Raw genomic sequence first — 14,915 nt, 5'->3', positions numbered from 1 at the left:
TTACTTTCACTTAACACTTTAAAATATTTTATTTTTATTAACTTCCAATGGAAATAATTAACTCAATAAACTCTGTCTTTCTCTCTCTCTCTCTCTACACTTTTGATCTAATTTATTAAGTTGGTTTGGTTGAGAGATTTGAAAAAACAACAATTTAAAAATAAACTTTATGAAAACGTTATTTTTAAAAACACAATTTATGTAAAATTTTGTAAAATAATAATTTTTAAAAGTACAGCTAATCAAAACCGTGAACTTAACACAAAAAGTTATAATGTTAACGTAAATTACTAAATTGGTTGAATTCGAGTTGACGTATATAATCTTATACCTTATATCTCAATGGAACATGATTCTTTCCACTTTATTTGAATTTGATAATATTCAGTTAATTATATTAGAGATGTATTTTTGTCTGTTCACTTTTCGAGAGGACAAAAATATCCTTTAAATATAATTAACGAGATATTAGCTAGTTTAAATGAACTGGAAATGACCTAATTCATGTCTCCATACAATTTATACCCAATACGATACATTTATAGTTCTAAATTATTAACACAACTCACAAATTCAATATAAACTCAATACAAAATTAATAAATTAGGATCGAAGAAACGGATACATTTAATTAAATATGTTGAATTAATAAAAAGCACAAATTAAATACGACCCAAACTCAGCCCGCTATTACAAATTAAAACCTAAGTTCGATAAAATTACAACCTAAATTTAGATCCATGTAAGTTCCTTTCCAATAAAGTTTTTTCATCCAAATGCCAAATATGCCCCTCCTTTTCTTGGGAAGGTTGGTCAATGAGGTTTGCGTATTGAATACCCTCTTCTGCGGCTGCAGAGAGGAGCGAAAATGGCGTTACAGGCTGGGGTTTCAACCTCCAAGGTTCTCATCCTTGTCGGAGCAGGTCACTTTTTCTTTGGAGCTCTTTAATTTTCGGTCACTGTTTTAATTTAATATGATTAATTTCTAAAACCTTCACTATTATGTAATTTAAATTATTCGTTAGGGTAAATTGCAATTCTTATTCCAAAACTGATGCTATTGTTGTTGTTGTTGTGTGATTTAGGTTTGACGGGTTCGGTTGTTTTGAGGAGCGGGCGACTGTCGGATCTCATAGCACAGCTTCAGGAATTGCTGAAGGGTGTGAATGAAGCTGAGGCCTCGCCTCTCAAGTATGATACTGCAGTTCTTGCAGCTCAGGTATCCAAAAACTAGTAACTTTCAATTAATTAATGGGTTCTAACTCAATTGCCAATGTGTTGGGTTTAAATGCTTTCGTGGTTAAAGTGATTTTTGTAATTTTTTTTTTTTTTTTTTGAACTTCATTAAAAAGCACAAGTGCGTAATCAATATACAAGAGAAACACCTAACCAGAAGAAAAAAAAAAAGATATATTCATCTTTTACGCAAAGGGTGGTGATTAGTGTGTTATGGTCATATGCTTGTGTGCGCTTATCCTGAATGCTTTAGTTAGTTATGCTAAGGTAAAATCAAATTAATGAGCTATAGATCGAATAGTTCTTCCTTTCTAGTTTCTGCATATAGAATGGGACAAAGAGAATGTGAAGTTGGGGGGTTTGAGTGTTGGATGTGTAACTTAGCATTAATGTTAAATCCCCATTTATCTCAGAAACTTTAAGTTGTAATGAAATTTTAAATTTTAATCATTTAATCAATATTCGAACACTCTTATCTCTTAACAAGTGAGGTTTAATACATGGAAATATTTAATTTAAATTGGGGCTAGACTATTGAGTTAGGGATTGAATTTAGATCCCCTATTTTGATATCATGTCAAATCACCACTTATTCCAAAATTTAAACTGATAGGAAATTGTGTATTTAATCATTTAATTAATATTCTACCAAATAACAAAAAGTTATTGAATCTTGTCAGGTTTAAAATGCTTGAATAGTTGAGTGATATGTGTATATTCATCTTTACGAAGGGGGGTCTTTAGTTTGTTATGCTCATATGCTTGTGAGCTCTCTTAGCTCAAATGCTTTAGTTCGTTATGTTAATGTATTTAAAATTAACGAGCTCTAATTCAAATGTTACTGTATACATTTGTAACTTACCAATAAAAATAATTTCCCAATTGCCATTAGTTTTATATACTTTAATAGTTGAGTGATTTATGTATATTCATCTTCGCAAAGGTGGTGTTTAGTCTGTTATATTCATAGCTTGTGTGCTCCTACTTCAAATGCTTTAGTTAGTTATGCTAAGGTATTTCAAATTAATTAGCTCTAATAAAAATATCTCTCCCTCTCCGCTCATAAGAATGGGATGGAGAGTGTGTAAGGTTGTGGATTTATATATTACTGGGTGCACATGTAATTTACCAACAAAAAAGTAGTTCCTGAATGCCATTGGGTTAAAATGCTTTAATAGGCAAGTGGTCTATATATATTCATCTTCACAAAGGGTGGTGTTTAGTTATTTGTGCTCATATGCTTGTGCCTTAATCTTCAGATTCGGCAACTGGCTCAAGAGATCAGGGAGTTAGCTGTGTCCCGTCCGGTAACCATCTTTAATGGGAATTCGGCATCAAGTGGTATGTAGATTAAGTTCTATTCCTATTCTGTCTTCTTTCTTTGAGAAATGTGGATTCAGTATGGTTGATTGGGCATGCTTCATTGTTCTCTTCATTTACTCTTTAGTTGAATCATATTTTCTGATTAAAAAAAAAAAATTCAAATCAACTAATTATAGTTTTTTCCCTTTTCATTTTAATAATGATTATCTCTGCTTCCCAATTGTCTATGTGTTGGAACTCCTTGGTAATTCTCTACTACCTTGGTTCAGTTTTTCTTGTTTAATATTTATCATAACTTTCGATATTATGTGCAGCATTATTAAACAGGCATAGTTTTTTTGTTAGAGGAGGTTAACTATAAAGAGATGCTTACATGTTTTGATGTGCACACAGGGAGTTATGCATCTTACGTTGTGCCTGCTGCTGCACTTGGAGCAATGGGATATTGCTATATGTGGTGGAAGGTAAGGTTTTTTAGTTGTGACCGAAACCCACCGATTTTGTTGTCACAAATGTGTTGCATTTGGTACTGCAGTTGTAAGAACAACTATTTTTGTTGACTTTTGGGTGAATTTGTAATTTTTCTTTCTTCTATTGCGTAGGGTTGGTCGCTTTCTGATGTAATGTTTGTAACAAAGCACAATATGGCAAATGCTGTTGCGACTGTCTCCAAACAGTTAGAGAATGTCCATGAAGCACTGGCTGTAAGTAGCATTGCTTTGCCGTTGTCCAGTAAGTTTTCAGATGGTTATTATTTCCTCTTATAGTGTTTAAAGTTCACCTCTGCTTTGAATGCCAATTCGTGCAGGCAACTAAGAGGCATCTAACCAAGAAACTGGAGAACTTGGACTGGAAGGTGGAAGAGCAGAAGGAAACAACCAAGCTTATTGCAAATGATGTACAGAACTATTCTTTATTTTCTTTTAATGTCCAGAAATGCATTTCAATTTAAATGAGACACAAGAGATGCTGTCTGCTCGAGTGGGGGTCTTATCTTATTATTTGATGAAGATCAAATTACCTTGCACTTCATTTCTCCTTGGTTGAAGCATTACAGCCAACAGAGGATCCTCTAGCCATTCATTTTAGTGTGTTGTTCTTGTTAGGATCACAATAGCCACTAGTATCTTTTCATATCTGCATCTCTTGTTGGATCTGGATTTGGGTTTTCCATGAATATATTCAAGTGCTAATGGCACCACTTGCACCTGGGGTTCATATTGAAGTATGGATATATTAAATTGCTGTCTTTTTCGTATGTAGGTTAATGAGGTGAAGTCACATATTTCTCAAATTGGGTTTGATGTTGAATCGATCCATCAAATGCTTTCTGGGTTGGTGAGTTGCCTGCAGTTTTTTTTTTTTTCCCTCTGGCATGCTAATTTCAAGTAAGCTTATAAGAATACTGACGTTGTGTTTCTCAATTAACTCAACAGGAAGTAAAGGTTGAGCAACTTGAAAGCAAACAGGTTATTTTTCTGATAATGTAGTCAAATTAAGTGCATTCTGCAATATGTATTCACCCAAAGTTTCTATGTGATTGATATCTTCCTTTATTTTATTCCCAACATCATACAGGATATGACTAACTCTGGTCTCTGGTATCTATGCCAAGTGGCTGGAGGCATCAAAGATGGGCTAAATACTAAACTTTTTCAGGTCAGATACCATAAGCATGTGTTGCATCTATGTGTATTTGAGAATGATTGTTAGGCACCTAAAACTGGGTAGTAACTGGGATATAGTATGAACTTTTCATGCCTGTGCAAGGTCTCCTGATTTATGTGACAGCCAATTGTGTGGGCCCTACTTATAGTAGTGATCCTTGTTCAATAAGGCCGAGGGATGTGTACCTATATCATCTTGGACTCATTATCTTTTTCCTCCTAAAATATTACTAATTTCTACCCATCAGGGTGCAGCCTAGTGGTCAAAGGGCGGGCTTGGGATGAGCTGTAGACTCAAACATCCTGGGTTCGATTCCGCACTAGGAGTTCCTCTGAATTACCTAATACACAGTTCTTGTAGGTGGAGTCGTATATCTGAGGTTTACTCCCCAGGGGTGGGTTCGAACTCCAAAGAGCCATGCCTTGGTGAGGTTCCACATCATTAAAAAAGAAGCTAATTTCGACATTGTCTTTTGGCAGGATGTCAGTGCTAAGGTTGCAAATCATTCAACAATCATGTTTGAGGAGAAATCGCTTAAGGTATCCTGAGTCTCATTCTTTACTGTAATCTTGCTCTCAGTCATCAATGACATGGTATGACAATTTATTTCAGGGTCTCCAATTCATTGCTGAAACTAAGGACTCAGTTGTGGTTGATAAATCAATGATAAGCACGCAGAAAAAAGATATTGACAACTTCTCTGGTGAAAAAGTTCCGACATTGAAAAATAGAATACATAGGTCATATCCAGTTGGGATTTCTTTGGGCTGAGATATTAGGGGTTCAGATGCATGATTCTTTGTTTCGTCATTTTATTATTGATTTTGTGAGCTGATATCTTTCCTATTGATTCTGTAAACGTTCAAGGCTGCAGCATTCCCTAATTTGCTTCCAGTGATAAATGTTTCTCAGTGCTTTGTTCTACATATCTCCCGCTGGAAAATGTATGGGGTTCAATGTCATACATGCTCTAAATAAAGCACCATAATCTCAATGGTGCAAATGAAAGTGTATTATTGTATAGACCATTTAAGAACATGTTTACCGATCTAATATGCATCTGGCTGTATGTCAAAAACCCATCCATCTCCGGTTATGCTTCATAATTTTATACAATTGTCTCCAGGATCCAGTAGGATTTGGATCTCCTACAATTGGGGTGCCTGAATTGCACTATAAAGAGCATTGCAGGGTCTAGGCAGGTGGACTTTGCCCCTTAAGCTGTCTTGGACAAGTAACTCTATAGGGATTGGAATCCCCTACAATTGAGGTGTTCGAACTATAGTGGAATTTGGGTAGCTCACAGAGAGGGGCATGCATGGCCCATGCCCTAGCTTGCTCGGGACGGGTTGTCCTGCAGTCTTTTTACTATCTGAATTGTAGGGCAATTTGGGCACCCTAATTGCAGGAAATCTTAATTGGGCCTGGTATGCTATGTTTGATTGTTCCAAATCCATGATCATAGATAATGAAATCATCCTGTTGATGCGGCATTTTGAATGTTTGATGTTTCCTTCGTTAGAACTTGGGGTCTTGAAATGAATTGAGCAAAGAGCAGTGTAGAAGAGCCATCAAAACACTTTTCACACGTTTGGTATACAAAATAATTATTCTTTTAAGAGTAAGAAAAAAAAGGGGGTATTACTAGGAATACAAAGAGTTGGAATAAAATGATTATTCATATTTTTTTGTTTGGTGATAACACCTAATGCTCTTGCCTGATATGTGTCAAAAGTTTTAAAATACTAAAGATTTATTAATAAATAGTTTTTTTTTTTTAAAAAAAATCTAAACATTCTATGCCGACCACTATGAAATAACCTCGATGGTAGACAAGACCACCCTCAATGATGCTTTGGGGGTGGCTGCGACCACCACCAATGACAATGGGGTGGTGCAGTCACCTACGATGTTCTTTTAGGTTGGTTGGCCACTCATAGAATGCTTTAATTTTTTATTTTTTTTTTTAATTTTATAAATTTTAAGTTTGAAGAAGAAAAAAATGGTTTTTATTTTTTATTTTTTATCATGCAAAACACATTATGTTTTTCAAGGAATAATTATTACTCTTTCTCTATTTAGGGGAATAGCCATTCTCATCTGCAATCAAAACTTTATGCACAATCAATCAAAAAGTTGTGTAGAACAATTAAAACACTCTGATCACATTGCAACATAACACATTGTTAAGCACAAGATCTTGAGGAAAATAACAAAACAAAATAAAGAAAACATGAGTATAATCTATGGGTCCATTTGGGTTTGTAATTTCAAAACGTGCAATTTAAAAATAACGATTTTAAAATGTCCGATTTGAAATTCAATTTTGAAAAACACAATTCAACATTTGGTAAAATCTTAGTTTGACTTTTATAATCGCATTTTAACTTTTAAAAGCACGCATTTTAAAACCAAGATTTTCTACGTTTTAAAATTGCAATTGTTGTAAAAATATACTCCTAAACGATTCAAAATTTAAACAAATTGGGTTAACAATTTTATTTATTTATTTATTTTTTATTTTTTTACTATAAAAAAGGGCAAGCGGGAGACCCATCAGGGCATGAATGGGATCCAAACCGGCTAATGCAAATAGGATTGAGGATTCCCATTTCAGGAGTCGTATTCTCACCCTAGTACAGGTATAACCACTTTAAAAATTTCTTTGAAGATTCCAGTTCAAATACTTTTTCATGAGATACTATTTTTGGTGCTTAGTTGGTTTAATGGTTTCAAAATGTGAAGTTTTTAAAAAATAGTAATTTTAAAATGCAATTAATAAAACCTTATTTTTTAAAAACGTAATTAAGCATGTGGTAACATTTGCGGTTTGAAAAAAAAAAAAAAAATAGTGTGTTTTTAAAAACACATTCCTTGCATGTTGTGCGACAACGTGCTTTTTTTTTTTCTTCATATTTTCAAACCATCATTTTAAAAAAAAACTCTCAAATGGAATACTTTCCACAATTTTATTTAAAAATACATGTTTGGCCTGTGAATCCTCAAGGCCAATGAGAAATATCCCAACAAACTCTAATAATACAATATTGGGTTGGATTAGAACATATAAATTAGGCCTATTAGCTCAACCCTATGCTACATGGACTTGCTCAAAAAATTCAAACAAATTCAGAGGCCATTTTGTTTTGCGGTTTCAAACCGTGTAATTTAAAAGATAACGATTTTAAAATATACTATTTGAAAATACAATTTTTTTTAAAAAGTAATTAAACGTTTGGTAAAATTGTGATTCCGTCTTTAAAATTCATGTGTTATTTAAAACATACCACATTATATGTGATTTGAAAATTTAGATTTTCCAACATATGTTTTCAAACTGTCAATGTTTTTTTTTCTTAAAACACACTTTTAACCTACGAAATCATAAGGCCAAACAGACTCATTGATTGATGGAATGGGGATCCGAGTAGAATATAAGACATACTGAACAACACATTATATTAAAGATGAGCTTTTGTGCTACACAAAGGAGGTAGCACTCTCCCATCTTTCAAATTCGCTATTGACAACTGCAGGATTTAATCTCAGGATTGACACCAGTCAACAAATTAACTGGCTGTCCTGTTCACCTGAAACCTCTTATTCACAAAGAAACACAAACATTTAGATGAAACAACAAAAGGAAAAACAAAAGATCAGTACTTTGTTTTTGCACGACAGCAGTCAGGGAATCGAGGGCATGGACAAATAGTAGGATGATATGTTCTGGCTTCCACAGCAGGTGGCATGGCTGAGGCCATGATCACAAGGCAGAGAAGCACCAGCTTGATTGCAAGTTGAAGAAGATTCTCCATGGCTGATGGTTCTATCTAGGCATGCGCATGAGCCTCCCCTACTTATGGAGATGTGATCCAGCCATGTTTAGCATGCCAACCAAGGACATTTATCTGCATTCCAATTTTAGAAAATGAGACTCCTTTAATGTAATACCCCGAAAATTATTTCTCGATTTTGGAGGAAATAATTATTTAAGGACATTTATTTGCATTCCGATTTTAGAAAATGAGACTCCTTCAATGTAATACCCCGAAAATTATTTCTCTATTTTGGAGGAAATAATTATTTAAGGACATTTATTTGCATTCCGATTTTAGAAAATGAGACTCCTTCAATGTAATACCCCGAAAATTATTTTTCTATTTTGGAGGAAATAATTATTTAAGGATAATTCCGCGTTTGTTTTAATTGGTGATTTTATTTTAAGACCCGAATTTGTTAATGAAGAGATAATTATAGGCTGTGATTTTCTATAATATTAGAGGATTTAAATTGAGGTTTATAGATTTATTTGGTTAAACCACAAAAAAGAAAAGACAAGAGGTTATTATTGTGAATAATAGGTCTTTTGTGGTTTAATAGGTTAAGAGAGACAATTTTGTAAAACATAGGATTATGGTAGGGGCATTGAGGGAAGGGAATTTAAAAAAGGGAAGAGGCTTTTCACGTGAAGCCAAGCCGTGCAGGCGGCTGCCACACCTTCAAGTGGAAGGTGTGAGCATGGGCGTGTGTGAGAGAGTGAGAGAGATATGCAAAACAAAGTTAAAAAAAAAAAAAAAAAAATGATAGGACCCGACTATTTTGCCAAACTCGGCCAATTTTTTCCTTATTTTTTAATTAAAAAAAAATAAAAATAAAAAAGAGAAATGCTAGTCTTACAAACATATTTTATAAAAAAAATTTTACAAACTGATGTGACACAACATGATTGGATACAACATGATTGTATATGAGATAAATTCAAATTTTGAGAAACCCAATTATGTTGTGCCACATCAGTTTGTAAATTTCTTTTTGTAAAATGTGTTTATAAGCCTAACATTTTCTAATAAAAAATGAAGGAATTTCACGTGTAGGTGTGCAAAGAGAAGAAACAAATGAAGGAAAAGAAAACATAAAGAATTGGGATATTCTAGAATCTAATAAATCCTCCACATTTTGCTCATCAAAATCTTAGGTGGCAAAGTGTCATTTGCCATCAACTTGAACCATGTGCCATTTTTACATCAACTTGATAAATGACACTTGACCACATAAAATTTTGATGAGCAGAATATAGGAGTTTTATTAGATTCCAACATTTATCTAAAGAATTCACAGAGATATATCATGTGAATTGTGAAGCCAAGACATGCAGCGCCTGCCACACCTTCACAAGGAAGGTGTGACTCGTGTGAGTGCAGGCAGCGTGTGAGAGAGAGATAAGCGTACGTGGGAGAGAGAGAGAGAGAGGTGTTTCCCCCCTCATTTGAGAACAAACGGGGAGCAACATCATATATATATATATATATATATATATATATGTTGAGACAGATGTCAATTTTGGTAGCAACTTAATTTAAAGCCTGCTAAGAACGAAAAATGATTAATAATGACAAATCGTGAGATGGAGGGTGTGACGATTGTGCCACCTCCAATACATGAGCGAGAGTTCGATTATGACAAAAGTAATCAGATTTGGAAATAATGAGCAATAATAATTAAGAGTAATACGAGTAGGGAATGAGTACGTATTTGTATCATAAGATGACTCCTCATTTTATAGAGGCTATTGTTGGTTGCAGACAAGGTTTTTCCCTACTTAAGATAAGATTTTGATTAAACAAAATGGAGCAAGTCATACAAAGATTTATCTAGATGGTTCTCCATCCATCTAGAAGGTTCTTTACAAAGATTATTCTAGATGGTTCTCCATCCATTTAGAAGGTTCTCTTCAAAGATTTATCTAGATGGTTCTCCATTCATCTAGAAGGTTCTCTTCAAGATGTATCTAGATGATTCTTTATTCATCTAGAAGGTTCTCAATTTGTCTTCATCATCTAGATGGTTTTACCTTGGGAGCCAAGTTCATTCATCTAGAAGGTTCTAACTTGGGGGCTAAGTTCATCATCTAGATAGTTCTAATTTTGGCTATAAATAGCCAAGGGGCCTTATGCCTTAAATGATGATTGAGGAAGATCAACAACACACAAGAAGAGAAGCCAAAAGAGGAGAGCTTCAGTTATACTCTACAGAGAGAGTTAAGAAAAGAGTGTTTTAATACACCACTGAGAGTGTATATTAGTTTAAACAGAGGTTGTTTCTCTCTGTATTATTTTACTTCTGTATTAACTCAAGTTTTGCATAACTTGAGTAACCACCATTGTAACAAGTTGTTTATAATGGATTGATCGGAGTTAGTCCCGTGGATGTAGGCCCACTGCCGAACCACGTAAATACTGTGTGTTGATCTCTTGCATTTATCATTCCATTATTATTCTGTGGAGTTTGCACAACCATTGAGTCAAGGGTGTGTCCATCTCTAACAGCTATGAATAGGTGAACTCTAGTGGGACTCTCTTGACTCTCTTGATTCGTGGGAGTGGTTGAAACCGATGAATTGACGGAGTTGAGGTTCGATCCAAGACCTTTGGTTTTGATTCAATGTTAAATTATCAGTTATCCTAAAAGTTTAAGCTGATAGAAAAAAGTAAATTTAATCATTTAACCATTACTTTAATATTCCCTCATTTGATCCGTTATTTGATAGACTAAAAAAACAAAAAAATCGTCAATCTATAAAACTCATACAGCCTAATCCAAGTCTCAAGCTGCTCAGGTGGTGAAATAGACTCAAAGCTTATGCTTTCCGAATATACTCTCTTCAAGAGTAGATGCAAATGTCTGCTTTCGTTGCTTCGATTGGCTTAATTGGTAGGGAAATGTTTTCCTTTTATCTGCTCACAAAACGATAATAAACTAAATGACACATGAATCTCTTCCCAGTTCCCACAAACATATATAAACACCCATGATGTCATTTATGTTCATATTAAATTTAGCTGGATTTTCTCCAATGAACACTATAGCAAGTCAAACCCTTGGGCAGCAATCAAACGGATGCAGAGTATATATACCCAAAATTTTCAATGATGATACTTTTTTTATTATTATCACTAGTCTCTTGTAAAACATCTAACATTTTGATAAAAGCACATCACTCACCAACTTGTCTAAGTTGATGGTTGATGACCCATGTGGACCAGTGGCCTCTTCGGCCAATTTTTTCAACTCCATGACCTTTTTCCTCATTTTCTCACCCTTGTTTCCTTCCATCAACTCTCTCACAATCTTCTCCACTTCCCCTCTCTTGGCACCATTATCAATCTCCATGCCAATGCCCCATTCATTACAAGTATACTTGCAATTTGTTAGCTGATCCCCAAAGAAAGGCCAACAAAGCATAGGCACTCCTGCACAAACACTTTCAATTATAGAATTCCAGCCGCAATGAGTTAAGAACCCTCCAATTGAGGAGTGGCTAAGCACTTCCTCTTGAGGGCACCAACTAGCAATTAGTCCTCTTCCTTTAATTTCTTCCAGAAACTCAGGTGGCAAAATCGCTGATTCACCAACAACTAAATCAGGCCTAATTATCCACAGAAACATGAACTTGCTATTTGCAAGTCCCCAGCCAAACTCAACCAGCTGCTGTGGTGTCATGACAGTAATACTACCAAAGTTTACATAAATCACTGACTTTGGTGTCTTAGAGTTAAGCCAATTGAGGCACTCAGTTTCTTCTTTCCACAAACTATACCCTGTTGATTCCAGAGGGTCATTGGGTGAGTGATTCAGTAGCAATTGCTGAGGGCCAATGGCGTACACAGGAGGCAACATGGAGGAGAGAGCAGCCAATACTTCCTGTTCTAATGCATCAAATGTGTGAACAATGATTCCTGCAGCTTTAGGAGCTCTTTCTACTGCTTCACTGACCATTTTGAAGACAGGGTCATTTGGATTTGTAGTACGAACATAGCTTGGGAGATCCCTCAATCGGATATCTCTTATGCCTGGAATCCAGTCTAAAACTGTGTCTAGGTACCCATTTGTCAGATAACTCTCATCTGCAAAAAAAAATTATGTTTTTAGTTCGGAAACTTGTAATCAATCATAATAGCGATAATCCAAGAATAATATTTCAGTAGGGTGTTGATGTCATAACTTTAAGGGGTATGATGCCTTTGTCCCTGAGACAAGGAAGCTGCATAGAACCCATTAAGCTGCAAGCAGAGACGGTAAAGAGCATTACAATAGGGATTCCAAGCTCACGAGCAGCAGTGTGAGTGAATGCCAGGAAACCATCTGCGATAATGCAAGTCACTGGAGGATTGCTTGAAGAAGTTGCAGTAGTGTTGAGTTTGACAAGGATGTCTGAAAATGGAGCCAACAAGTTTTCCATAATGGATTCGCTAAGAGCATCAATGTCTTGGGTGGCGTTGGAATCCGATGGAGGAAGGCTGTCTGGAATGGTTTTGAATTGGAAGTCAGACGAGCCATCCAAGGACTTGGGGCCTCCAGATTTCAGAAAACGTTGATGGTTGAACTCAGTGTTGACAAAAGTTATGTGAAAACCTTTGCCGTGGAGAAGCTTTGCAAATTTGAGCATGGCTTTTATGTGGCTTTGAACTGGGCATGGAATACAAACTGCATGAGGCTTGGAATCCATTTCGCTCTCTCTTTCTGCTATCTGTGTACTTTCATTGTATCGTCTTATATAATGATCCATTTGGCTACAATTCCAACATCAGAAAGCATTGAATATTCTTTATCCCCTTTTTGACTTCATCATTTACTTGACAAGCAAGTAAACAGAGGCGGCTCCTTCAAATTAAGACAACAGTTTTTGTTCAAATTAATTTAGCTGGAAGAATTTCTGACAATTTAGTATATTAAACTCTCGTATGTTCAAAGAACATGTTAAACTTTATACTGAGCCCCACTTTTTTAATTTTTCTGATGGACACTTGAAGGAGAATTTGTCTTTTGCTTTGATAGGTTTTGTGTTCATTGAACAATCCGATCTATTACATACTTGCTGGCCAAGATATTGTGCGGAGGAGAGTTGGGGGACCAGGACATGTCAATTTATTTTGGGAAGACCAGTATAATTATTATTATTTTTTTACTCCTTAAAATATCCTTTTTAAGGAAGTGGATATGGGATCATGCCCCAGCCAGTTCCCCCTCCCTCTCTTTCTAAATAATGTCATCCCTCTCTTTCTAAATAATGTCATTGTAAACGTATATTAATTATAGAGACTTTTTAAAAATTAGTTATAGTAATTTAAATAAACGGTTGAGCAAATTTCAGCCCAACCATCTTCGAAAACAACACCCTCGATATCTCCTTTCATCTCTTTCCTCTGAGACACTTAAAGATCGAATATTTAATAGCATCCGTTATACCCCTGCCTCTTCCGACAGAACCTTACGTGTCCTTCTTCTTTGCTACGAAAACCATTTCTTCCATCTTCTGAAGCTCGTCGAGGACTTTAGACACAAACAGCAAGCAATTATTTACCTCGTCACTGAAATCGAAAGCAACGGTTATGAGACCCAACGACCACCAAAAAAAAAAAAAAAAAAACCCACCAAACGCTGCCGTCCGCCAACCTCCACGAAAACCAAAGGGCACGCTTACGTCAATCATTCTCCAATACCCATCACTTACGCTGTACACTTCCACCTCCTTCTTCACCCGATTTGTGGCATCAGGGCCGCGCGCAACTTTTCGAATCCTCACCACCTTGTAGTCCTTAGATCTGGGGTCGAACCCGAACCCGACGCCGAGCAGATAAACGATAACTCCGGGTTCAGGGTGCCGGGAAAAGGGCAGCAGAGCCTTGAGCCCTGCCGACGGCGTGGCGGGGTTCTAGAGATAGATGTCTCTGGTTCGGAAATCGTAAGGAAACGGTCATTGTATGGTGCGGGACGTCAAAATTATTGGGCTTGAAAAATCAGGATCATCACATTGTTATTTCACGTTTTTTTTTTTTTTGATTAAATGTCATTATCAATGGGAAAAAGGCAAGAGGGAAGTGCAAAAGAAGAACATTCAATCAACTGCTCACATTCGAAAGTAGCTCTTCTTCCACTATTTTGTTAATTTTTTTTGTTTTCTTTTTCTGGGGTTGACCCAAAACAAAGTTTACATTCAAAACAGAGAGCAAAAAGATTTACCAATTGAATGAAAAAGTTCATTCTCATAATCTTAATTATACTTAAGAAATTACATTGTATACATCTCCAAGATCACAGCTAGCTGTTAGTATAACAAGTTAGAAATATGTATATCAGAACCATGGGGTTCTGATAATTTGCGGTCTTCTGGGTCGGGTTTGAGAAGGGGATGGATCTGGGCAAGTGGAAGAGATTGAGGAGGTCTGGAGTTGGGGGGTAGGGACTGTTTGGTAGCGAAGAATAATCGAAGCATTGCTGGCCGTTTTGAATGTCCATTTGCTGCAACTGTTGTTGCTGATCTTCATGTTTGTGTCCTCTGATATGGTGAAGATGAGGTTTTAATCCAAAAAATTCATTCGCGAAGAAGAACGACACGTAAGGTTCTGTCTAAAGGGGCAGTGGTATAATGGGTGTTTCAACAAAAATAAGTCACGTCCGCCACACGTGAGAGGAACTCCGTTAGGATTTTCACAGAAAATCCTAACAGAATGAGGTAAGTGAAAGGAAATTAAAGTTGAATACAGTAAAGTGAGAGATTTTGAACATTGGAGAGTGTTTGCAAAAGGCGCGTAAGTTTATGGGGTAAGGAAAATTACCCCGGAAGAAAAAATAGAAAATAAAGATAAATTGATAAATTCCATATTGATAAGTCTTGTTGGCCAACAATG

The 14,915-nt window shown here is 35.8% G+C and overlaps 2 protein-coding genes across 2 annotated transcripts; one reads left to right on the top strand and one right to left on the bottom strand.

The window, feature by feature from the left end:
- The first annotated feature begins 771 nt into the window (after positions 1-771).
- On the top strand, positions 772-5,151 carry LOC132181403 (uncharacterized). Its single transcript, XM_059594608.1, has 11 exons — positions 772-923; positions 1,086-1,219; positions 2,496-2,577; positions 2,953-3,023; positions 3,162-3,263; positions 3,368-3,457; positions 3,823-3,897; positions 3,996-4,028; positions 4,138-4,218; positions 4,707-4,766; positions 4,840-5,151. Exons 1-11 carry the CDS (start codon positions 869-871, stop codon positions 4,996-4,998), a joined length of 942 nt encoding a protein of 313 aa, XP_059450591.1. The 5' UTR covers positions 772-868; the 3' UTR covers positions 4,999-5,151.
- Positions 5,152-11,186: 6,035 nt separating this feature from the next.
- LOC132182872 (7-deoxyloganetin glucosyltransferase-like) lies at positions 11,187-12,733 on the bottom strand. The gene is made up of 2 exons (XM_059596228.1): positions 12,230-12,733; positions 11,187-12,135 (listed from the first exon to the last, which is right to left on the bottom strand). The coding sequence occupies exons 1-2, from the start codon at positions 12,731-12,733 to the stop codon at positions 11,200-11,202; spliced, it is 1,440 nt and encodes a 479-aa protein (XP_059452211.1). The 3' UTR covers positions 11,187-11,199.
- Between the last annotated feature and the right edge of the window lie 2,182 nt (positions 12,734-14,915).

Source organism: Corylus avellana, chromosome ca5 (assembly GCF_901000735.1).
Source record: "Corylus avellana chromosome ca5, CavTom2PMs-1.0".
Taxonomy (NCBI): Eukaryota; Viridiplantae; Streptophyta; class Magnoliopsida; order Fagales; family Betulaceae; genus Corylus; species Corylus avellana.
Note: the sequence above shows the minus strand (reverse complement) of the source record. Positions and strands in the feature narration are given on the sequence as shown.

What these genes read in the sequence shown, in the direction of transcription:
- LOC132181403 (XM_059594608.1), top strand. Translation starts at nt 869, where the DNA reads ATGGCGTTACAGGCTGGGGTTTCAACCTCCAAGGTTCTCATCCTTGTC. An exon ending in TCTCATCCTTGTCGGAGCAG is followed by an intron (nt 924 to 1,085) that starts GTCACTTTTTCT and finishes TGTGTGATTTAG; the next exon opens with GTTTGACGGGTTCGGTTGTT. An exon ending in TGGGAATTCGGCATCAAGTG is followed by an intron (nt 2,578 to 2,952) that starts GTATGTAGATTA and finishes ATGTGCACACAG; the next exon opens with GGAGTTATGCATCTTACGTT.
- LOC132182872 (XM_059596228.1), bottom strand. Translation starts at nt 12,733, where the DNA reads ATGGATTCCAAGCCTCATGCAGTTTGTATTCCATGCCCAGTTCAAAGC. An exon ending in AAGGCATCATACCCCTTAAA is followed by an intron (nt 12,136 to 12,229) that starts GTTATGACATCA and finishes TAATTTTTTTTT; the next exon opens with GCAGATGAGAGTTATCTGAC.